The 24,404-nt window shown below is 34.4% G+C and overlaps 1 protein-coding gene across 2 annotated transcripts in view; it reads left to right on the top strand.

The window, feature by feature from the left end:
* Positions 1 to 24,404, top strand: part of LOC140447217 (uncharacterized) — a 202,225-nt gene that overhangs the window by 174,090 nt on the left and 3,731 nt on the right. For both annotated transcript variants that reach the window (XM_072539734.1, XM_072539735.1), the window contains exons 2-3: positions 7,589 to 9,186; positions 14,985 to 15,199. In XM_072539734.1, coding sequence (XP_072395835.1) covers positions 7,589 to 9,186; positions 14,985 to 15,199 — 1,813 coding nt within the window. The remainder of the gene's footprint in view (positions 1 to 7,588; positions 9,187 to 14,984; positions 15,200 to 24,404) is intronic.

Consider the following 24,404-nt stretch of genomic DNA (forward strand, 5'->3'; position numbering starts at 1 on the left):
TCGTTAAAAATAATTTTTTCTGTAGAACAATTAACAGATATGATCTGGGTATTAGATTAAAGTTTGACAAATTGCTTACTTGCATCCAGAATATATCACGAGCCATATCCTTTGGGAGGAAGCCAAACCCAAGAGCTTTTGAAAAATTACTGGATCGTTTTGTTCGCACTGGGTCAGTTGTATATAAAAAAAATTAGAGAACCAAAACTGTTCTAAGTGAAGAAAAGGAATATAATGTACTGATAGCTACGAATGAAGATCCTCACATCTGCACTCATGAAATTTCACGTCAACATGACTCTAGTCAAACTTTGGCAGCAAAAATCCTTCGTAAACATAAACTGCATCCTTACCGCATACATTTACATCAAGAATTGACAGTCGATTATTATTAACGCATATTAGCTTTTATAGAAATATACTTTATTGTCACTAAAAATTGTACAATTTTATGGACAGAGCTTACAAAAAGTCAAAAAAAATAACAATTAAAATTTACTAAAACTACATAAATCGTCAATATCACAAAATAAAACATTATCAAATATACAATCCATTGCAAAATTTTACTAAATTGCAAATTGCATAATAAAACCTTACGAACTAGTTTACGAATAAGTATAAGCTACTGCATGTAATACCCAAATATATATAAAAATACTTTGTTGCTTGTACCTAAACGTGCTGTAATTTCTTCGTTATTCGTTATTAAAAGATTTCAGTGCTAACGTATGGTCTCACAGACGGAGCGAACCTATTTATACCGATAATTAACGATCTGTTCCGATATTCGGGCCAGGTCACTCAATAGCTTCATATTTTACCTAACCCTTGTTAGTTTTAAAAGATTTTTGAACTTAGATACATAGTTAGTCCGTTACAAAAAATTTCAGTCTCAGAGACGGATGTTAGCTTTTGTGGTTGTACTAAAGATAAGGATTGTAACTTTTAGCGTTGTATTTTTAGTGAATAAAATATTGTTTTTTTACTTCTTAGAAATAAAAATGAACTACGAGGAGGAGCAAAAATATTTAGAAGGACTTCTAGAGGAAGCTGACAGTAATGATGAATTTAAATGCAATGATTCTGCGGATAGTTTTAAAGAAGATGCAGTTGAAATACAAAATCTTAATACAGATAGTAAACAGGATAATATCAGAAGCAGAAAATGATGTTTTGCATGAGTCAAAAGCAGAAAATATTTGCCGAAGAATTCCTATTTTTTTTTTGGTAAGGATAAAAAAACTAAATGGCGAAAGCATCTTGGTAATAAGCAAATTCGTACACGAGCAGAAAATTTAGTTACGCATTTACTAGGTGTAAAGGAGAGTGCTAGGGAGAAATTAATTTTTAGTGATATTTGGGGCTGTTTTATAACAGAGCAGATGTTGGAACTTATTGTGATAAATACAAACATAAATATTGAACTACATGCTGATCCTCTAAATAGAACCTACAGAAAGACGGATATACTAGAAATAAAAGCACTTAGAGGCCTGTTGTACATAGCAGGAAAGTTAAAGAATAACCATCTCAATGTTCGCGACTTGTTTAGAAAAAACGGTACTTCCTTAGAAATATTTCGCCTTACAATGTATCATACATGTACTTTGTATAATGTCGCATGTGATCAATAAATTTGACTTGACTTGACTTGACTTGACAATGCCATACGGGCGATTCAAATTTTTATTGGCATTTATTCGCTTTGATAATAAACAAACTCGTGCAGAGAGACAAACAACATATAAATTAGCTCCTATCGGAAACTTTTTTGAAGACCAACACCAATTTGCCAAAACACTACAGCATGTCAAACCATTGTACAGTTGATGAAAAATTAGAAGCCTTTAGAGGGCGCTGTGGTTTCAAGGTTTATATGCCAAAAAAACCAAATAGGTACGGTATAAAAATATATGCCTTGACTGATGCTAAATTACCTTATACCTCAAATTTAGAAATTTATGTTGGTCAGCAACCACAGGGACCCTACCAGCAATCCACAACAACTTTGGATTTAGTAGTACGTTTGTGCAGACCTATCTGGGGTACAAATAGAAATGTTACTCGATAATTTTTTTACCACTAAGCAGCTAGCTGACACATTATTGGCCGATCAACAGCTAACTGTAATTGGAACTCTTCGAAGAAATAGGCCAGAACTGCCTTTACTGAGTTTACGGCACCTGTCTAAAGACCTACTTCTACAAGTATGTTTGCATTTCAAGATAAATGCACTATGGTTTGGTATATTCCAAAACCGAAAAAAGTTGTGCTCCTGATGTCAACTATGCATTATAAAGATGATACGTTAGATCCACAGAGTGGTAAGCCTAACATAATAATTGATTACAACGCAACCAAAGGAGGAGTGGACACTATTGATAAAATGTGTGAAAGCTACAATTGTGCAAGATTGACTAATCGTTTTCCCATGGTGATTTTTTATGTAATATTGAATATCGCTGGCATAAATTCATTTACAATACACAAGTGTTATTCTGCTCGGACGGCTCAACTCATAACACTTAAAGAACATTTTTAGACACAATGGGTATGCAATTGCTTGAACCACATGCAAGACGTAGAGAAATTGCAACAAACATGACAAGGATGATAAGTATACGACTCAGAGAAATGTTTGATATCACGTTGAATGTGCAAAATATTGGAAAACCACATGGTCGTTGTTTTTACTGTGAAAGCCAGAAAAGTCGAAAAACAAAGTACAGTTGCTACTCGTGTAATAAATTTATGTGTTTAAAATATATAAAGGGTATATGTGTGAAATGTTCGGAAAAAGATTGACTTGTTTTAATTTTGAAGTTACGTCGTAATATTAGAATTGTTTAAATGTGGTTATTATAAGTGGATAAATTCATCTTTAGTTTACAAATAATTAAGACAATTTTTTGTTTATAGTAAGATTTTAAGGTTTCTTTTCTCACTTTTTACAATAGCTGCTTGTTTTTTTAAGGAATTATTTTTGTCAAAACAAATGTTCTTAAATATAATTTTTAAATAAAACTGTAGGTATTTATTTTAATTAAAACTATATTTATTAAGACATTTAAAGTAATTTTATTTAAAAAAAAATTAAATTGATAGTATTAGGTCATTTATAAATACACGGTCCCAGAGACGGAAGTTAGCACTTATGTTTAAATAATTCACGTTGGCACTCAAAGGTTAACTCTTCCACTGGATAATATGGTCTTTCAGATAGATACGCTTTTTTCAATTTACGGAACTTAAGGAAATAAGTTGTAGATTTAAGTTGCAAAGGGGGATGGTTGTATAATTTTTTTGCAGAATATAAAATAGATTTCTTTACTAACTCAGTGGACGGGATCGGTAAATACACATCAAAGCTTGAATTTCAGGTGGAGTAGTCATGATTAGGTCTTGCTGAAAAAACATGTAGTTGTTTACGAATTAAGCAAACAGTTTCTAGAATATATAGAGAGGGAAGAGTTAAAATCACGTGATTTTTGAAGTAGCTTTTGCAATGTGTTATTCTACTGAGGCCAAAAAGATACCGCATTGCTCTTTTTTGTAATTTAAAAATAACATCAGATTGAGCAGCTGTACTAGAACCCCAAAAAGAAAGGCCATATCGAAGATGAGACTCGAACAAAGAAAAGTATGTTATTTTGGAAGATGCTTAATTGATTTCCTTCGAAACAGATTTTATTGCATAGCAAGCTGAGGCTAGTTTCTTACTTAACAAAGTGATATGAAGGGACAATTTAAGGTTGCTGTATATAAAAATACCAAGAAATTTTACAGATTCAACGATACTGATCTAGCTGTTATTAAGAAGCAAGGGTTGAGGAGCTCCTTTAAAGGATAATGCTACTGTCTTATTCACGTTAAAAAAGAGTAAATAAGAGTCGGTTCAGGTTTTTATTTTAAGTAAATCTGAGAAATCTGAGACAATATAATCAATTATGGTAGATGTTGTTTTAGTAATTCTTGTAGGAGAAATAACTAGCATTGTGAAACCATACAATTTGAATATATTGACCAAGGATAATTGGGTAGCACAAGCAACAGCGTAATTAATATTCAAGTTACCGCATAGAATTTTTCTACTTTTATTGAGCAGGTCGTCTAACAAATTTAATAGGTTCTAAAAAAATAGTTCCGTGGAAGAATCAGGTGATCTATAAATGCAAAGAATGTATAAATTAAGATTCATGTTATAATAAACATGGTTTTTGTCAATGATCTCAGCAGACACTTCATATAGATCGATTTTTTTTTCGATTGTGTGCTTTTTGAATATAAGGCTGCATTTCACAAAAATGGAATGGTTAATCGGCATAATTTTCATTACTATGCATCAACCAATCCCTATTTTGTTAACACTCATAGTCAAACAAGGTGGTCTGTAAACGTTTGAAATGGTATTGTTGACGATTATGTGATTGGCCCACATTTTTTTGATGGTCGTGTGAGTGGGCCATATATCTGGATTCTCTAAATAATCATTTGCCAATACTACTGCAAAATGACCCGCTTAATTCGACAACGAATGTGGTTTTTACACGACACGATAGTACTTCAGTTCACCAGATTCACCACCTATTCACAATCATCTAAATAATAACTTTCCTGAGAGGTGCATAAGTAGAGGATGACCAACTGTTTGGCCACAGCGATCACCGGAATTCTCCAAAATTGATTTTTTCATGTGGGGCTATATAAAAGACTTTGTATACAAAAGCCTCCAATAACGCCAGAAGATGTGAAAAATAGAATAAAAGAAGCTTTTAATAAAATTGACTTACAAATGTTAAGAAATGTGGCTGTTATTTGAATATCGGTTACAAACTTGTATGTACGTTGAAGGTGGACATTTTGAACATTTACCTTAGACTTATTTTCTTAATATCACATTAATTCTTACATTAATTACATATTATTATGGTTTATGTTGTTGTTAGTTCATAAGGATTTCAAAATAAAAATTGTCATTACTTGTTAAATACTCTGTATAGTAATGCGAAGAGGAATATAAATATAAAATAATATATAGGGTGTCCCATTTAAAAAATTGTATGTTTGGTATACTACGTAGTTATTAACCACCCTGTAGAATTCCACATATTTTTTAAGTATGGAGAATATCATTTCCTTCATTTTTCCTAAATAAGTTTTTTGGATATCTTGTATAGTTTATTTCACGAAAAATGGTTGAGTGCTTAATGATTGCAATAAAACCCGACCGCAAGTACCCCAGCTTAGTCAACATTAGTTGAGCAGGTAAGTATTCAGGTAAAATTGAAGCTACTGTGGATTGTCGTTATCTTGTTTGTATAATAAATTCCTGGTAATATAAAAACGATTAAAAAATCGTATAACATTATAAAAACAATTAGAATACATTTTATTTCATAAAGTTGTAAACATTTTAACAATAAGTTTCACTATCAATGGTTGATCTTTTAATGACCACAATAAATTTGTTGATCGTTAAGTATTTCCTGGAATAATTATACAGGTTCCCTCTATTCTGTATAATTTGTAAAAGTATATAAAACCGATGAGAAATTTTTAAATATACATTTTGTTTCATTTAGTTGAAAGTGTTATAAGTGTTACCAGTATTATACCTATTTATATCTATAAAACAGCATTATGTGGCGTCCGTGGAAAAAAATTGATGGTGCTTCTTCCAGTGTTCCAGCAAAGAAAAAAAATTTATCTGCTGACGCTAGAGAAATCGTAAAAACAATATATAGTTCTTTACTTACAAGAGGACTTACTGCTAATACTGCTGCCAGTGAAATATCTGATTTAACGAAAATACCTTTAACCACAGTGAAAAGAATTACATCAAATCCCAATAAGTCAAGAAGGAAGCGTAAGGATGCCGGTTCTACCAAATGTATTGACGAAAGTGATAAGGACTTAATAAGACGAAAAATTTACACAATGTACGAAGAGCAACGGATACCTACATTAAATGCTTTAAAACAACGGCTTACTAACGATGATACACAAATAAACTGTAGCCGCATTAGTCTTTGGAGGATTTTGTCTAAGATGGGCTTCAGATATCGTACAATTGACAAAAGGCAAGTGCTTATTGAGTCCCATCGTTTACAAAAGTGGCGTACTGAATATATAACTTCCATAAGAAAGTACCGTACGGAAGATCGACCAATAATTTATCTGGACGAGACATAGTTTGACACTCATGAAACACCATCCAAAGGATGGTCCGATTCTTCCAACAGGTGTCAAACAAAAGCTGCATCAAACAAAGGGAAAAGAATAACAATTTTACATGCAGGATCAGAAAATGCTTGGGTCCCAAATGCCTTATGGCTTTTTGCAAAGAAGATTAAGGACTCCTGCGTGGACTACCATGAGAATACAACGGCAGAGCTTTTTGAGCAATGGTTTAAGAATTGTCTTATACCTAACCTTCCTCAAAATAGTGTGATAATAATGGACAATGCAAGTTACCACAGTCGTCAATTACATAAGTCTCCAAGTGCAAATAACACGAAAATTGAAATTCAAAACTACCTGTTAGAAAACGATATATATTTTGAAGAAAGTTATTTAAAAAATTAACTCTTAGAAGTGTTAAAATCATTTTCTATTAAAATTAAAATATGTTTGTGACGCATTGGTCGAGGACATGGACAGCGAAACAGAATTAGGTAGTTAGGAATTCATAAATATATTTTGGTTATTTTGGGTATATTTTTTTTCAATTCATCTATTTTTTGTACATTATGTATTCGTTTGTATGTATATACTGTAAATAGAACTATTATTACCGTACATTTTTAACGATATTCGATTAGGAAGAGCAAAAACTTTTAAACACGCCAGTTTCTTGCAGACAGTCCCAAGCCTGTAAAAAGTATAAGGGAAAGTACCTTTCTAAATTTAGATCCATATACTACAATTATTCAGTGTGTCAAGAGCAAATGAAAATTACCCACCCAGACGAACTCTATTATCGGTCCTAGTGGGAAATAGGAGTAGAGGCAGACCACGACTGAGATGGAGGGACGGTGTGGACGAGGACGCAAGGAAAATCGGCGCGGCAAATTGGCAACGGTTGGCGATGAACAGAAACGACTGGCGAAATAGACTGGGGAAGGTCAAGGCTCAACTAGAGCTGTAGCACCACTGATGATGATGATACTACAATTATTCACGTAGAACAAAAAAACTACTTTCTTCATGTTAAAAATTGTTCAATTATCAAGTACTTATATTCACTTGAACAACCTGAAAATACCATATGAAATAATTTAATAAATTTTTATAATCGTGTATTACACAGCTACCAATGAAATATATTAAATAACAAACTTTCTGAAGTGCGACCCTGTGTACTTCGGTAGTTTATTGAGAGACTCTTGTATACACAATAGGATCAACTCAGGTAACCATTAAGCACTCAACCATTTTTCGTGAAACAAACTATACCACAATGGAATGAAAACTCACCCTGTATATATATATATATATATATATATATATATATATATATATATATATATATATATATATATATAATTTATCAAAATATACTAATCTATTTTAATTTATATTTCAGATGACCTTCAGCGATCATTCCAAATAACTACAATCCATCATGATAAACCAGAAGAAAGCAACATACACAGAATGGCAACCACAATGACGACCAACAGTACGCTAGAACTAAACAACGTTACACTAACAAATAGCGAACGTCAAAAGAGACTTCTGCCATACGTTAACTTTTACCAATCTGGAAACCAAAACCAAGTTACCTATGAGAAATATCCTCCAACTGCCCCGAAAAAAGTTTACCCCGTGTACAACGAACAAAACTCGGATATTGTGTACCACCATAATCTGAAGTTTACTCCTTTTTCTGTCAATAACGCAATTCCAGGGCCTTTTAAACCGATGATGTCTGCCCCGCAGAGAGTTAAATTTCAGTACGTTCCGTTAACTCAAAACAAAGTTCCAAACTTCAGCGAAATATACGATAAATTGGCTCAATTGAAACTATCGCAAAGCTACAGACGACCCGCCTACTTTCAAATTAAACGTCCCTCTAGCCATCAATCGTTTTTACTAAAGCCACAAGTTTATAACGAGCATAAACTTATACAACCGTCTAAAACGACAATAGAAACCTACACTGCTACAAATATAGATATACCAACTGGATCCATCGACACTTATCAATATGATACTCAAAAGAATTTTCCTCAAAATAAACCATACATAAACTCACAAATAGCCGTAGAAATACCTTATTCTAGTATACCTCAAGAAAACTATAAAAGAAAGCCATATCAAGAATTCCAGAAGCCATTTATAATTGTACCAGCAAGCCCACCAGATAACAGAAATAAACAAGTTGTCATTATTCAACAAAGAAAACCTATTTTAAGTAATAATCCAGATTCCTACGAAAAAAATCCATACGAAAACCGATATCAATTAAATACTCCTCAATATGAGGAGTATGAACCTTTTCCGAAATACGAACAAGTTCCAACGTACGAAGATGATCCACGGTATGAAGAAATACATTATAAAGAAGCTGAAACATACGCAGTAACTCCAAAGTTTGAAGAAACTCCCAAATATATAGAAGCTTCCAAATATGAAGATTCTCCCAAATATCTGGAAGCTCCAAAATACAAAGAAAGTTCCAAATATATAGAATCTTCAAAGTACGTCGAAAATCCAAAAGATATTGAGATTCCAAAATACGAAGAAGTTCCAAAATACATAGACACTCCAAAATATGTCGAAGCTCCAAAGTACGAAAAACCCTCCAAGAATTCTGTCAACCTAGCTATTATTTTAAAACATCTCCAAGCTACAAATACTTTACCAAAAACTCTTACCCCTGACAATATTGACAACAGTATAAAAACTTTAGTTAAAATTTTGAACGCTTTGAAGAAGCAGCCAAAAGTAGGCAAACCCATTGTGGTACAAGAGCAAGTAGCTCCCGAGTATATCGACGATATCGAAAACGATGCTGGTTTAAGCGTCAACGAGATTTATCCAGAAGATACTGACGAAGGTGGAACTCCAGGAAAGCCAGGTGTTGATTACCCAGCTTTGTCCAGTATACCACAAACAAGTTTTAATTGCAAGACTCAACGATACAAAGGATTCTTTGGAGATCCTGATACACACTGCCAGGTAAGTCAATGTTTGTAATAGAATAATGTTTATTTTAATGTATTTGAACTCTTCTAATACTAAGACTAAAATACAACGAATGTATAACGTTTATTTATTTAACCGTACAATGCATGTATTAGACTAACTCTAAAATCTAATTGCTCTTACATACATAGTTCGCTTTTTTCTTCGCAATATTTCTGAAACTCTTGTGGCGTCATATTCTTCTTCTTGATGTGCCTATCCGTTACGAATGTTGGCGATCATCATGGCAATCTTTATCTTATCTGAAGCAGCGCGGAAAAGATGTATTGAACCAGATTCTAAGGTTCTTTAACCAAGATGTTCTTCTTCTTCCTGGACCTCGTTTTCCAAATATTTTTTCTTGCAAGATGGCTTGAGGGAGAGCATATCTGGATTCATTTCGCATAATATGTCCGAAGAACTGTAACTTTCGTGATTTGATGGTGTTCAGTACCTCTCGGTTCTTATTCATTCTTCTGAGGACCTCCTCTTTGTGACTCGGTCAGTCCACGGGATCTTAAGCATTCTCCAATATAGCCACATCTCAAATGCTTCCAGTTTTCTGCATATAAGCCGTCACATAAGCCGTAGAATTTCTCCAAATGCCGAGAAGATTTGATCAGGGAGTAGCATGAACCAGAGTACCAACAGTCTTATATTCGAATATTAGTACTAGGATATTGGTCTCGCATGTTTAGGTTTTAAGTTTCTAAACCATATTCCCCATGTTTCTTCTGGCATCCTGTCGACACAGTCTCTTTAAAATATTTTGCGTGCGCTAACAAATTTCACTTCACCCTTCACTTCCAGTTCTCTTATATCACGTAAGCATATTTTCCTAAAAGTTTTTAATATTTTTATTTCGATTCTTTCGTGCTCCTTATAGTATTTAAATGTTGCTCTTACTCGATAGTGCCACTCTTAAAAAAGTTATTAATTTATGCTGCTTGGTTGCTGCTACCCTCGGTGATTTATGTGATTTCGATTGTTCCTATTTTGCATCGCGCGGGTTTTGGCAAACAAATCATTACTGGTACATTTTTCATTGAGATGCTCATATTGAATTTATCTGCTGTTATTTTGGTCTTACACCCTGCGGAGTAACTTGAAAAAATTTAATATGTTTCAGATTGTTTTTGGTCGCAAAACAGTTTATTCACGAATTGCTTACAGAAAAAAGTTTTTGTTTTGTCATCTGTAATTTAAGTAAAGAAATAAAAATAAGCAACTTTACTTTATTGTGATTCTTCTTCGACTGCTGTCTTAGTCTTACAGTATGCTTTTAATGTAGGATTTTGGCACTACCAATTGTGAACTATGCGTACTTCTGATATATTATTATTGAAAAGGTACAGAGATTTTCATTCATCCCAGTACTTTCTTATACTATATTTGGTTATCTGCCAAATAGTTCTTACTTTATATTTTAAAGCCATTCTCATATAATTTTTAAAACATTACCTTTCTTTTGGCTCTTTTTAAGGTTTTCCAGGGAAGTCTGATCATTATCATCTTCCTGTTTAACTGTGGTCACCTTTTCCTGAGATGGTCAGAAGTCAAATGATGCTCAATACATACGTTATGTGTTGTGTACATTTTAAATGCTTCCAAGCATCTCATAATATAACTTTTCAAGCATCAAATTCATACAGAAGCCTATTTCAGATATCCAAGCTTAGTTTCTTATCTAAACTTGTGGATTTGTTCTCTTCTTCTTAAAATGCCATTTCCCTACAGTGGTTGGCAATCATAATAGCAGTTTTTATTTTTAATCTTGCTGCTCTGAACAAATCAATCAAGAATTCTTCCTTTGAATAACAGATCTATTTCCTTAAATCTTTTCCAGATTGTGGCCTAGGTATTCCAGTTTTCTTGCTTATTTATAAGTATTGTTATTAATTTCTCATATCTTATTCTACTTCGTAGTTAACAAAGTACAAGTCTAGGCCAACTTTTACATCACGACATTGCTGAATCAGTATGTTGGTGACAAATTGTTCTTTTCGAGTACCCATTCCACTTCAGAACCCGAACTGAATCTTAGTAATCTCCTCCTCTATATTCTCATTGATTCTCTTATTTATTAAAGTATAACTCATCAGTCTCAGTGTTCGATAGTCAAAGAACTCTTTTTCTGTTTGTTTTTTAGGCATGGTCATAAACGCTGAATATAGCCACTCTTTCAGTATTTAACGATTTATAATATTTATAATATTAATATTTATATTACATAATATTTATAATATTTAATAATTGAGAACGATTTCCGAAGTGGAAATTGAAACGTCAATAAACGTATTTTAACCTTTAATTCTGGCTTATTCCCATTTAAATAGTAATTAATTTAAAATGCCACAAGAAAATAGCTTCAGACCAATCTTTCAGTATTATTCCCATATCGTACACTGTGTTGAACAAATCTGTTAATACTTCCAAGTTATCATCTTCCACTAGTAGTAACAGTTCTATAAGTATTTGGTTTTCTCCAGCTGCTTTTTCTAGTTGGATGTAATTTAGATAAATACAGTTTTTAGACAATTTCGCACTCTTTGATCTGGATTAAAGGTAGCGCCAGTCGTCACCCGGACTGCGTGGCAACATCCGAAGTATTCTCTTAGACATCTTTCTTGGGAATGATAACTCAATGGATTCCCATGCACTATTGCATCGCAGTATCACAACCATTCCCCTGATACAGCTGCGTTTGTGAAAATCCAATTATAAGCCGTCCAGGATCATATCCTACGTGCCTTATCTTGGTACTTCCGGTTGCTACTGCCCTCTGTCAGGAATATTTAACGATTAGGTGGGTACAGGATTGGGATCTGTTTTCTCCCAGGGAGAGTTTAGGATCAAAAAAGTAGCTGGAGTAGGGGCAGGGTTGTCCAGCCCTAAAGTTACTGGGAACTGTAGTTGAGTACTACCCGTTACTCCTTTGTATTAATCGCAGAAATTGTACAAGACCAATTTCTATGATACATTCAATTAATCTATGATTTAATATATCACGATCTTATTTAGAACACAATGAGTCTTCTCACTCTAAGCCTATTTCATATGAACTTGGTTAAATAATTTTTTTCTAGCGTTTTAGTTACTTCTTTGCCCAATATATTTTTCATTGTCTTAATGCACTGGTATGCTTTTGCCACATCTTGTATTTGAGACAAATGTGTGGTTAGTAATAAATAACCTATCGCGAAGAACTGTTGACTTTTCTTTTTTAATTTTTAATGATAATGATGGAAGATAAAACGCATTACTGCTTTAATTAAATTACTATTCATTACTCCCTGATTTTTTCAGCTAGTATGATTTTCCAGCGTTTCAATTACTGCTTTAACTAAATTAAAACAAACAAATAATTTATTTTTCAAACAATAAAATTCGATAAAATATTATAACTTTACAACATGCTGAAACAGTTAAAAGTCCTTCAAAATGTATAGAACAAATTTTATCGAAACACGAGTACCTACTTACAAATGTGTACAAACACGTGAAAATGTTTTAATTTATTCAAACGAGAGCATCAAACATTAAAATACATTTCTAGGTAGGATTAAACAATTAATATGTAACAATTTTTATTAAAATACAAGGTTATTTGGTGACTGAAACAACATAATGAATAACGCATATTTTTAATATATTTGAGGAATATTGAAATATTGATATATTTCTAACTGTTTCGAGCTCTACAGTTATAAAAAAAATATGCATGTGAATCACAAACACTATGTATTTATGTACATATAGAATAACAAATTATTGATCTTATTCTACCTTAACGGAAATTAGCATATTTAATAATACAAAAAGATGGCGTACAAAAGATGGCTGAACACTAAGAATCTTGAAGATAAAGAAATATACAAAGAACAGCAAAGAATATTTAAAGATATGACAAGGAACAACAAAAATGAAACATGGGCTGCAAAATGTAAAGAAGTTGACTGTTACATCGGAGGAGCGCGATCATCAGTGGCATGGAAATTAATAAAAACCCTGAAAACCGACACATCAAATAAAAGTCGAATACAGCCCATCCAGATAGATACATGGAAAGATCATTACGCAAGGGAACTGAATGAAGACAGAGATATTTATAATACTGACTCACCTCAACGAATACGAGTACAAGGTGAATATGTAAACATGGAAGAAGAACAAATACAACAAGCGCTTAAATCGATAAAGAATAACAAAGCATCCGGGCCGGAGAACATACCAGCAGAACTTCTAAAAAACGGAACACCAAAACTAATAAGCTATCTTAAAGTGCTATTCACAAGATACTTAAATGGGGAAGAAATCCCGAATAGTTGGAAAGAAGCATGGATTACTCCAATTCACAAAAAAGGTCCAAAAGATATTTGCGGAAATTACAGATGTATCTCTGTCACCAGTACCTTTAGCAGGCTGTTTGGTAAAATCTTAAAAAACATGATTGAGAAAGAATACGAACCTCATGAAATTAAACAGCAAGCAGGATTTAGAGCTGGAAGATCTTGCGTAGACCACATATTTACCCTAACACAACTGAATGAAAAGAAAGTTGCAAGAAACCAGGAAATACATCTTTTATTTGTGGATCTCACAAAAGCATATGACACGATTCCTGTGAGAAAGCTGTGGCAGTCTCTTGAACGATCTTCATTAAATAGCACGATCATCGCCGCAGTCAAACAATTATACAATAAAGCATCATCAAAAATCAAACTAAACAACTCCTTATCAGAAGAATTTCCAGTAACAAAAGGCTTACGACAAGGATGTCGTAAGCACTAAAACACTGGAGAAGATCATGTTCAGGAATGGGGATCCAACTTGACGACGATACAACATTATACACTCTACATTTTGCGGACGACCAAGTAGTAGTGGCAGCAGACAAGGAAGATTTAGAATTCATGACGAGACGGTTATTTAAAACATATGAAGAATGGGGCCTCTCTGTAAATAGAAACAAAACGCAATACTTATGCATCGGGAATGAAGTAGAACATCTAATGGTCAACGAACATGAAACAATCAAGAACTGTGAGGAATATATATATTTGGGAACAACAATCAACAAGAGTGGGCGCACCGAAAAAGAGATAGAGCAAAGAATCGTGAAAGGAAAAAGGGTGATAGGATGCCTAAACCCGATGCTATGGTCAAAAGAACTATCAAATCAAAGAAAGCATCTCCTCTTTAACTCCATCTTTAAAAGTATAGTGCTCTATGGATGCGAAACATGGCAACTTACTAAATCCCTTGAGCGACGCCTACTTGCATTGGAAATGGACTTCTGGAGAAGATAAGCTAGAAAATCAAGGCTTGATAGAATACAAAATGACCATATCAGAAATATAATGGGAGTCAAGTAAACCATCATTGACGAAATTCAAAGGAGAGAACTGATCTGGTATGGTCATGTGAAAAGAATGGACGACGACAGGCTGCCAAACCAAATTTTAAAATGGACGCCAAGGGAAAGAAGGAAGAGAGGAAGGCCAAAACAATCCTGGCTGGGCGGCATTCAGAAGGCAATGTCGGAAAGAAACCTTCACCCTGGCGAATGGAATGACCGACGTAGCTGGAAACTGGGAACCGTAAGGCGGAAAACGCTATAAAAAACCGAAAAAAAAAAATATGCTTCGTAATGGAAGCAGAGAGATAAAGTAAAGTAAAGATCGTCTTATATCTCAGATCTAGGGATAGAGTTTTTAGGTCGCACAAGCATATCTAACATGACTTAAGTCACGTAAGTAAGTTTACTAATATTAGTTTTATTATGTTTACAGGTTTGGCATTACTGTGATCTAAATGGAGGACAAGCTTCTTTCTTGTGTCCTAACGGCACCATATTTAGTCAAGTTGCACTAACATGTGACTGGTGGTACAACGTAAAGTGCTCTTCTACTGCTCAGCTGTACGTACTCAATGAGAGGCTCTATAAGTATATAATACCCTTGTCTCCTAAGTTTCCAGAGGATTATACTGGACCGTTAGTAGATAAGTAAGTAAATTATTTTTTTACAAATGTAAAGTATTATTTAAATATAAATAATTAGTATACTATGACATAAAAATCTCACTCACGGTTCGTTCTAAATACACTATTTATTTACAAATTTTAATAATTTGTACAATTGCTTATTAAATTTATTTGCAGACTAACCCTTCAATAAATACAAGTGGCTTTTTGAAGCATATACAATATTTCAATAGTTCTATTTAGAGTGGTAGCAATGGTATCTAGAGTCTAGTGAGGATAGAAGCTCCCCAATTTTCACACAGGTCTAGATAATGAGGTGAATCACTCTGCTACGCATTTCTTATGGACATCTTAGAATCTTAAAACTGCAAATCTTAGAAATGCTCGAGAGGAAGAGCATCCGGTTAGTTATGTATTAGTGCCATGACACACGCGGCGATTTTGACCGGAGCGTTTACCAAAAATAAAATTGAATCGAGAGGTTGTCTATGTTGAGTGAATGGGTAGTGACAGAACGAGCGGTGTGCGCTGCCTGACGGTTTTGAAACCGAGTCGGTTGATAATTGGGACGACTTCCCGGCTCGTTTTTCAAAACTCCCTGACTATTATTCTTCTTCTTCTTCTTAGCCTTCTATCGTCCATGCTTGGACATAGGCCTCTCCCAACTCCTTCCATCGGTCTCTATCCTAAGCAACATATTTCCAATTTGTTCCGGCTATTCTTTTAATGTCATCAACCCATCTCATCTGTGGTCTTCCTCTTGGTCGTTTACTTTCGTAAGGTCTCCAATGTTGTATTGTAGTATTCCAACGTTGGTCTTTTTGTGTAGCAGTGTGGCCCGCGAAGCTCCATTTAAGTTTGGCAATTTTTGTTGCTATGTCCTCGACTTTTGTTTTGGATCTTACCCAATCGTTCCTATTTTTATTTGACAGTCGTATACCTAACATTGCTCTTTCCATTGTTCTTTCTGTTGTGGCTAGTTTATTCATTTTTGCCTTGGTTAGGGTTCAGGTTTGACATCCATATGTCATGATAGGAAGGATGCATCGGTTGAACACTTTGCTCCTCAAGTATTGGGGTATTTTGCGGTTCTTAAGTATCCAACTAAGTTTTCCAGATCCTGCCCATGCTAGTCTTGCTCTTCTAGTAATTTCCGCACTTTGGTTCTCTTTGTCAAGTCTCAGGATTTGGCCTAGGTAGATATATTCCTGGATTTGTTCTATCTCACTGCCATTTATAGTGATACGTCTGGGGTCATCTGTGTTTGTCATTATTTTTGTTTTTTTCATATTCATTTTTAGGCAGACGTATTGGGAGCTGGCTGCTAGTTCCCCCATCATAATTTGCAGTTTCTCGAATGTGCTCGCTATAATAACTATGTCATCAGCGAATCTGAGATGGTTTAACTTGTTACCATTAACGTTAATGCCATAGGTTGACCAATTTGTAGTTTTGAAAACGTCTTCTGGGGCTAGGTTGAAAAGCTTTGGCGATATTACATCTCCTTGTCTCACTCCTCTGTTAATGGGGATGGGATTTGTATTTTCGTCTAGTTGTACTATCATAGTTGCATTTTCATATATATTATGTATTAGTTGCCTATATCTCGAAACTATTCTACAATTATTAATAGTTTGTTCTATGGCCCACACCTTGATACTATCAAACGCCTTTTCATAGTCGACGAAGGCAATAAATACGGGTAGTTGGTATTCTGACTATTAGTAGTTACGGTTTATTGCTCTTGCCATACGTATCGATTCTCTAAAAGCGGTTTTCTAACAATTGTTGGATTTCTGTTTGTTTTTTCTTCAATATTTTTATCTGAAAATGCCAAAAATATATTTTGACAAATTGATTAGGAAGGTAGAGAAGCGTCCCGCTTTATGAGACATGAGAAGATCAGAATACAATAATAGAATTATTAAAAAACAATGCTGAAAGGAAATTTGCGACATATTTGCTTCTGAAGGGATGACGACAGCAGTAAAATTAAAAACTTGCTCCTCATGACTCCTCAACTCAAAGAACAAATTATTGAAGTACGTTTTGTTTTTCTTCTTCATCACTCATTTCCATAAACTACAATAATGTGAAATTTTTCTATTTCTTTCTGAAGTAACTGAAAACTCCCGTTTTGATTAAACAAACTTGTTAAATTAAATAGACCACTGGTCTAGAAAACGGCCTTGATAAATGCTTCCGTTAAACCGCTGCGTGTGTTATTGGCCTTATGGTGGATGGAAGTACACTATCCTAAATTAGTGAAGAAACGTGAGTTCTGGGTGTGCAGTGAAAAATTTTAAAAAGTGAAGAAGCTTCAGTCTCTCAGAATTTACACAGCAGGTACATTTATATAATTTGCCGGCTCCTTCTTTGTAGTATTATGACGTTGTAATGTTGTAATAAAATACAATAAAATACAAGTGGCACAGAGAGCTATGGAGAGGTCAATACTGAATATATCCCTCAGAGACAGAGTATCAAATACAATAATTAGGAGAAAAACTGGTGTTACTGACGCAGTTCAAAGGATACCAAACATTGAAATGGAACTGGACGGGGCATGTTGCCAGATTAAAAGATGGAAGGTAGACGCAGAAAATTCTGGAATGCAGACCTAGACACGATGCTTATCGTAATCGAGGACGTCCTCCAACAAGGTGGTCAGATGACATCAAGCGCATTCAGTACAACTGGATTCAGGGTGCTTAAGATAGAATGCATTGGAATTTTACGGGAGGCCTTTGTCTAGCAGTGGACTCAAAACGGCTGATGATGATAAACGTTGTAATATAAATATGAAAAATATGCGAAAATGATAAGTTCTAAATCAAACGCAAGCAAAAAGAATCAGAAAATGATCAGGTGTTGTAACGAAATATATTTTTTGCCTGGGGTATTATCATAAGGGGTAGAAGATTGAGGATAGAAATTACTGGGGGCGAAGATAGGGCAAGCAAAATAAACCCTACTTGTGCGAACGGCACTCAGGGTTTGTTAGGAGAGCTTGGGGTCGTGGGTAAGTAAATGACAAGGGGTCGGATTGGGGAAACTACAAAAAAATTAAACAAAGGGGTACTAACGTGAATCTCTTGGGACAAACAAAACAAAAAGAAACAGGAAACACCTCCAGTAATTTAGAAAGGGCGCCACTTCGAGGTGCCTAATTATAACCATTACAACAACTAGTTTACCATTACAGTAACTAGGGAAATAATTATCAGAAATGCAAAACATATTGTTACGAACATGCTCTCGGCATGGCCCAGGTAACGGTTGCATTGCATCTCTAATACTCTTCCAGAAGCTTCGCGGTGTATCGAGTACGAGAGAGAATACCGGTCACGTAGGCGAAATTTAATCTCGCTACAATATCTTTTTCAAATAAAACTCAAAAAAAGGGTTAGTTAGAAAAATAAACAAAATGTTAAGAAAAAAATTTAACATTTATTGTGTCTTACCACAAACAGTTACAAAAATAAGACAATGCAAAAATACTATATGAATAGTTACAATTCAAAAAATACAGAAAAATCTTATATGTCATCCGTTTAAAAACTGCAGGAGTTGGAGATACTACAAACACTTACAAATATTACCGCACAGAGATTAACCTTTTTTTATAACAAACAAAACAAATAAATATCGAAAATAATAAAACGAGCTGTCATATGTTAACATTAAATTTAAAAAGTCAAGCTAAAGTCAAACCCTAAAATTTTACAATTTATTAATTATAATTTATAACAAATCCTTTTAAATTTTAACGAAAGCAAAATATTATTTTAAAAAAATATATATCTTTACTTTAAATTGGACACAAAAAAAGTTACCTGGATTTCACAAAAACACTTTAAGTTCCTGAGGTTGGAAACAGGAGTTGAACTCTGGATATGAACACACGAACAAAAGGACCGCATCTCACACTGCGAATTGGATCGACCATTTGAGGCCGAAGCCGGCACTGGACACAAAACCTATGACTCTGCCTCTTACAAAACAGGAACAGGTAGAATTAGACTGCATTAATTAATTAACTGCTACTAAAATTGCCCTCCATAACGCAAGACGAAGATTTCCCTGAAAAGGGAAAAAGCAAAAAACAGAAAACCACAAATTCGACGTGAATTTGGACATAACGCTGGAGCCTATCACTCTTGACTGGATTGCAGCTCCAGCGAGAGTGACGAAATTATCTTTAAAAATTGATCGCATAAGTTGGAATAAACAAACGATGGTTAAAACGCAAATTATTTATTAGAAAACGCAATATCAAGCATTTCGAATAAAACATTAAAAGAAATACCGAGGAAGTAACATCTGTAAAATATAAACAAACTATAAAATTGTTTATATTAACTCGAGCCGACCTAAGAAGGAATTGAAAATACTTTTTGCGTATTTTAACTTGTAAGATAGGAACTGAGAAACATTAAAATTATTCTTCGATTTTTCAAACATATATATGGGGATTTCAATTTATCACATATACGAGGGGATTCCAATAAATTTACAAATGCTACAGTGTTAATAAATTTAAAGAAAGTGCAGAAGCTTTTATATTACCTAATACAGTTGAATATATATATATATATATATATATATATATATATATATATATATATATATATATATATATATATATAACGAGTTTATTACAGCTGCCGCCGTTTCTCGCAACCTAACTTCCAACGCTTGCGATCGTTCCAGTCATCTACTTGTAGACCCCTATCTTCCATTGCACCATTTACTTCTTATCTCCACGATCTTCTTGGTCTTCCCTTTTTCCTGCGGTTGGTGGGGATCCACTGTAACATTCTCTTTGGCCATCGTTTATCATTCATCCTTTCTACATGGCCATATCATTTCAGCCTTTTGCATTCTATAGTTTCCAGGACGTCAATGTATATGCCCATACGCTCTCTGATTTCAGTATTCCTTACTCTATCTCTTCTAGTGAGTTAACAACATCTTCTCCAATAATTCATTTGCATTGCTTTTATTTTGGATGCGTCATTTTTATTTATTACCCAAAGCTCTGAACCATATGTAGCAATGCTTTCTATGATACTTTTGTATATCCTAATTTTTGTGTTTCGGGTGATGTGGTTATTCCAAAGTATACTATTCAGTTGACGTATTGCTGAATTTCCTTGACCAATTCTAGTAGCTATTTCTTTTGTATTCCGACCATTGTTTGTAATGTTTACAGCGAGATATTTATAGCTATCAGTATTTTGAATTTGTTTGCTTCCTAGTTCTAAGTGCTTACCTTCACCTCCCACTACTACGTACTCTGGTTTTGATGGATTAATTGATAAGCCCCACTTAGTATATTCTTCACCTATTTTTCGTAACATGTAGTGGATATCATCTTGATCTTCTTCAAGTATTACTTGGTCATCAGCAAAATGCAAGCTGTACAGTGTATGGTCTCCAATTTTAACACCCATAGGTTCACATTTTCTTTTCCAAATATCGAAAACCCCTCCAAATAAATCTTAAAGAGTGTAGGTGCAATGCAGCAGCCTTGGCGAAGTCCTTTGATCACTTTTATCTTTTTTGTCACTTTTTGTCCAATCTTTATTACACTCGTCATATCATCGTACAACTCCCTTACAGCATTAATGTAAATTGGTCGAATATTCTTGTCTTCTAGCACCTGCCATAGCTTGGCTAATGGGACACTGTCATACGCTTTTTGAAGATCAATAAATACCATGTGTCTCCATATTATGTTCCAAACGCTTTTCTATTGTGTGTTTTAGGCAGAACACATTGTCTATACAAGAACGACCAGTACGAAAGCCACTCTTATCTTCAGCGTCTTCCCAGCAATCTTCAATTCGGCTTTTAATTATCTTCCCGTAGACTCTACAGATTGAGTTGGTTACACTAAGCCCTCGGTAGTTTTTACAATCTTTTCTGTCGCCTTTATTTTTGTATAGATTGCTGATATATGCAGTTTTCCATTCTGGGGGTAGCTCTCCTTCTCTCAAGAATAAATTAAAAGTATAAGCCAATAGCTGAAATAGTTTGTCAGGGCCATATTTAATCAGTTCAATGGGTACTCCCCCCGGTCCTGGAGCCTTTCCATTTTTCATAGCGTTGGCGTGTTTTTTAATTTCTTCTGGTGTTATTTCAGTTTCTTCGCGGTAGGAAATATCATATTTTTGGTAGCCAATATCTTGGAATTCTGTTCGATCTTCTGTCAGCATTTGTTCATAATATTCGACCCATAATTCTGGGGTTATTAGAGTTAACCTACTGCATTCTTTTCTATCTGTTCTACTACCTCTAATTGTTTTCCAGGCTTCTTTACTTCTTGCTGTACCCATAAAATTTTCTACGTTATCGCAGGCTTTATTCCACATCTCATTTTTGGCTGTATTTACCTCTTTTTTTACTTCTTTGTTTAAGCTGTTGTATTGTTATCGATAGTAAGGGTCCTTTGTTGCTAGCCATTTGTTATACATATTCTTCTTCTTCCCCACAATCTTCTATTTCTTTATTCCACCATTCATTTCTATTTTCTATGCTATCCACTTCTCCAATAGCTTTCATTGCAGCTTCATCAAGAGCTTTCATAATTTCGTTATACGTGTTAATTGGTGAGGAGTAACATCGTGCAATTTCAGATTCAACCTCATTCGATACAGAAACTGGGTAGACTCATTTTCAAAACCTTGTAGATTATATCTCTTTGTTGAAATGTCTTGCAGTATCATTGAACTTTCGTTTTCATATTGTCGTTGGCTTCCTTTAAATGTAAATAGTAGTGACGCTTTAAGCAAATGGTGATCAGATCCACATTCTGCTCCTCGATGGACTCTAACGTTATTATCCTTTATTGTGGAGTTTTCTTTGCATATACAGTAATCGATTATTGATTTCAAATTCCTCGTTGGCTGAATCCACGTGAATTTATGAATATCCTTGTGCTGATAATATCCATTCATTATCTTTAAATTCATATGATCGCAGAAACTTATTAATCTCTCACCGTTTTTATTTATTTTTTCTTCTTCAAATGGACCGACCACTTTGCTATTTACTTTTCTTCCGGTTCTAGAATTTAAGTCACCTAGTAGAATTACTTCCTTCCTAGTTCCAATACTCTCTACCAGGTCCGTCAATTCGTCGTAAAATTTATCCTTTACCTTGTCCTTTTCATCTTCAGAAGGTGCATATGCGCCCACTACCACTATGTCACGTCCTTTTAGCTTCATCTCAACTTTTATTAGCCTTTCGTTTATTTGTTCCCAGTTCTTACACCTCATCAAGCTTAGTCCGAATACCTTGCACATTCCATGTTCCAAAACTCATTAACCTTTTTCGTAAGCTGGGTCGTTTTCCGTTAAGACCGTCCGGCGTTTTCTTTCTAGGATTTTTTGCAATACAGTTTTTTTTCCGTGTGATGGGGAGCAGGCCCATCGCCACAACCTCCAATCCTGGTGGACCGGAAAGATTTCTGTAGAGGCCTTCTACCCTTAGCCGAGTGGCCCAGGTTTTGAGCGTTGGAGACTCGCCCTCACCCTTCTCATTCTGAGATAGGATTTGCTGACTATGTGTTAGTTGTTCTATACTTTGAGACGTTTCTTGGTATTTGTGATCCCCACATATCGGCATCAGTGAGTACCCCAAGATCTAAAGTCAGCTGTTTCACCCTCCTCCTTTCTCAACCGGGCTTGGGACCGGCTTTGTCGCAGTTGAATATCTGTAGCTATATTTTCTGACCCAACTGTTATATTATCTTTTTGTCCGATTTACTAATAAAATAGCTGGTTACTTTGAAAAACACCTGGGGAAAACTCTAGAGACGGTACTAGCGTACTAGTTTATAAAAGGGATTTTAAAGGTATCGTGTAATTGCATTAATTAACCCAAATAAATACCTTTAAAGGCGAAAGTGACTAGTTTGCAAATAATGATTTACCACTTCGGGTTACAACTTGTTTGTCGGAAAATAACAGAATTAGCATTAACAGATGTATTATCTTCCACGTAACTTATTGATTAACTGTTTCAAATGTTTGAATCTGCAAAATAAATAAACCACTCATTTTGATCCGTTAAATTTAATTCATGATTTACATACAGTTTTATTATTTTTCCAATCAACTGTTTAAAAGTAAATATCAGCTCTTTTATCGCATTAGCCTTTCTTCAACGTACTTTTTTAATTGAAAGGTAAAAGTCCATGGCAAACAATAACAAGTAATCAAAAATAAAGTATTCTCATTGAATATAAAATAGTTATAAAAAACCAAACTGTCGGCAACAATCTTCTGAATTTTTATAAGACTTTCATCTCCGTCGTAGAACAATCGATAATAATCGATTATTATTTTAGTCGATTTTTATTAATCGATTACTAATCCTCCATATTTTTAGACGAGTAGATTCCACAATCACTTGACGTTTACACATTTCGCTTTCCTTGGATTTTGCCTTGTATAATAAGTTGTAGTAATGCGTATTTTTGCCCTCTCATCACATGTCCTAAGTACTCAAGTTTTCGTCTTTTGATAGTTAATATTATTTCCGCCTCATTTCCTATCCTTCTAGTTACTTCCACGTTTGACATTCTTTGAATTCATGATATTCGTAGGATTCTTCTGTAAAACCAAAATTCAAAGGCGGACAACTTATTCAGATGGACTTGTTTTAGTGTCCACGCTTCCAAGCCATAAAGAAGAGTAGGGAACACGTAACATCGAAGCATTATCAGGCGTAGTTCTAACCTTATATCCTGACAACAAAGAAACTTTTTAAGTTCAATGAATGATGTACGTGATATTTCAATGCGTGTCCTAATTTCTTTGGTTTGGTCTACATCTGATGTTATCCATGTTCCTAAGTATTTATAGTTATTAACACTCTCAATTACAATATCTTCAATAGTCAGTTGGAGATTTGCATGTGCAGATTTAGTAATGGTCATGCATTTAGTTTTCTTTAAATTTATCTTCAGTCCGTACTCATCACAGCGCTCATTAAGGCGTTGCATTACGTTCTGTATATCATTGTTTTTATCCGTCATTATTACTGTATCGTCTGCAAAACGTAAGTTATTTAAAACTTTTCCATTGATAGATATACCTTTTATTGAGTCTGAGAGCGCTTTTTGAAATACCGCTTCACTGTAGACATTGAAAAGTAGTGGGGAAAGCACGCAACCCTGGCGGACTCCTCTCTGTATTTTGATCTTTTGGGTGTACTG

The sequence above is a fragment of the Diabrotica undecimpunctata genome, chromosome 8, assembly GCF_040954645.1.
Source record: "Diabrotica undecimpunctata isolate CICGRU chromosome 8, icDiaUnde3, whole genome shotgun sequence".
NCBI classification, from domain to species: domain Eukaryota; kingdom Metazoa; phylum Arthropoda; class Insecta; order Coleoptera; family Chrysomelidae; genus Diabrotica; species Diabrotica undecimpunctata.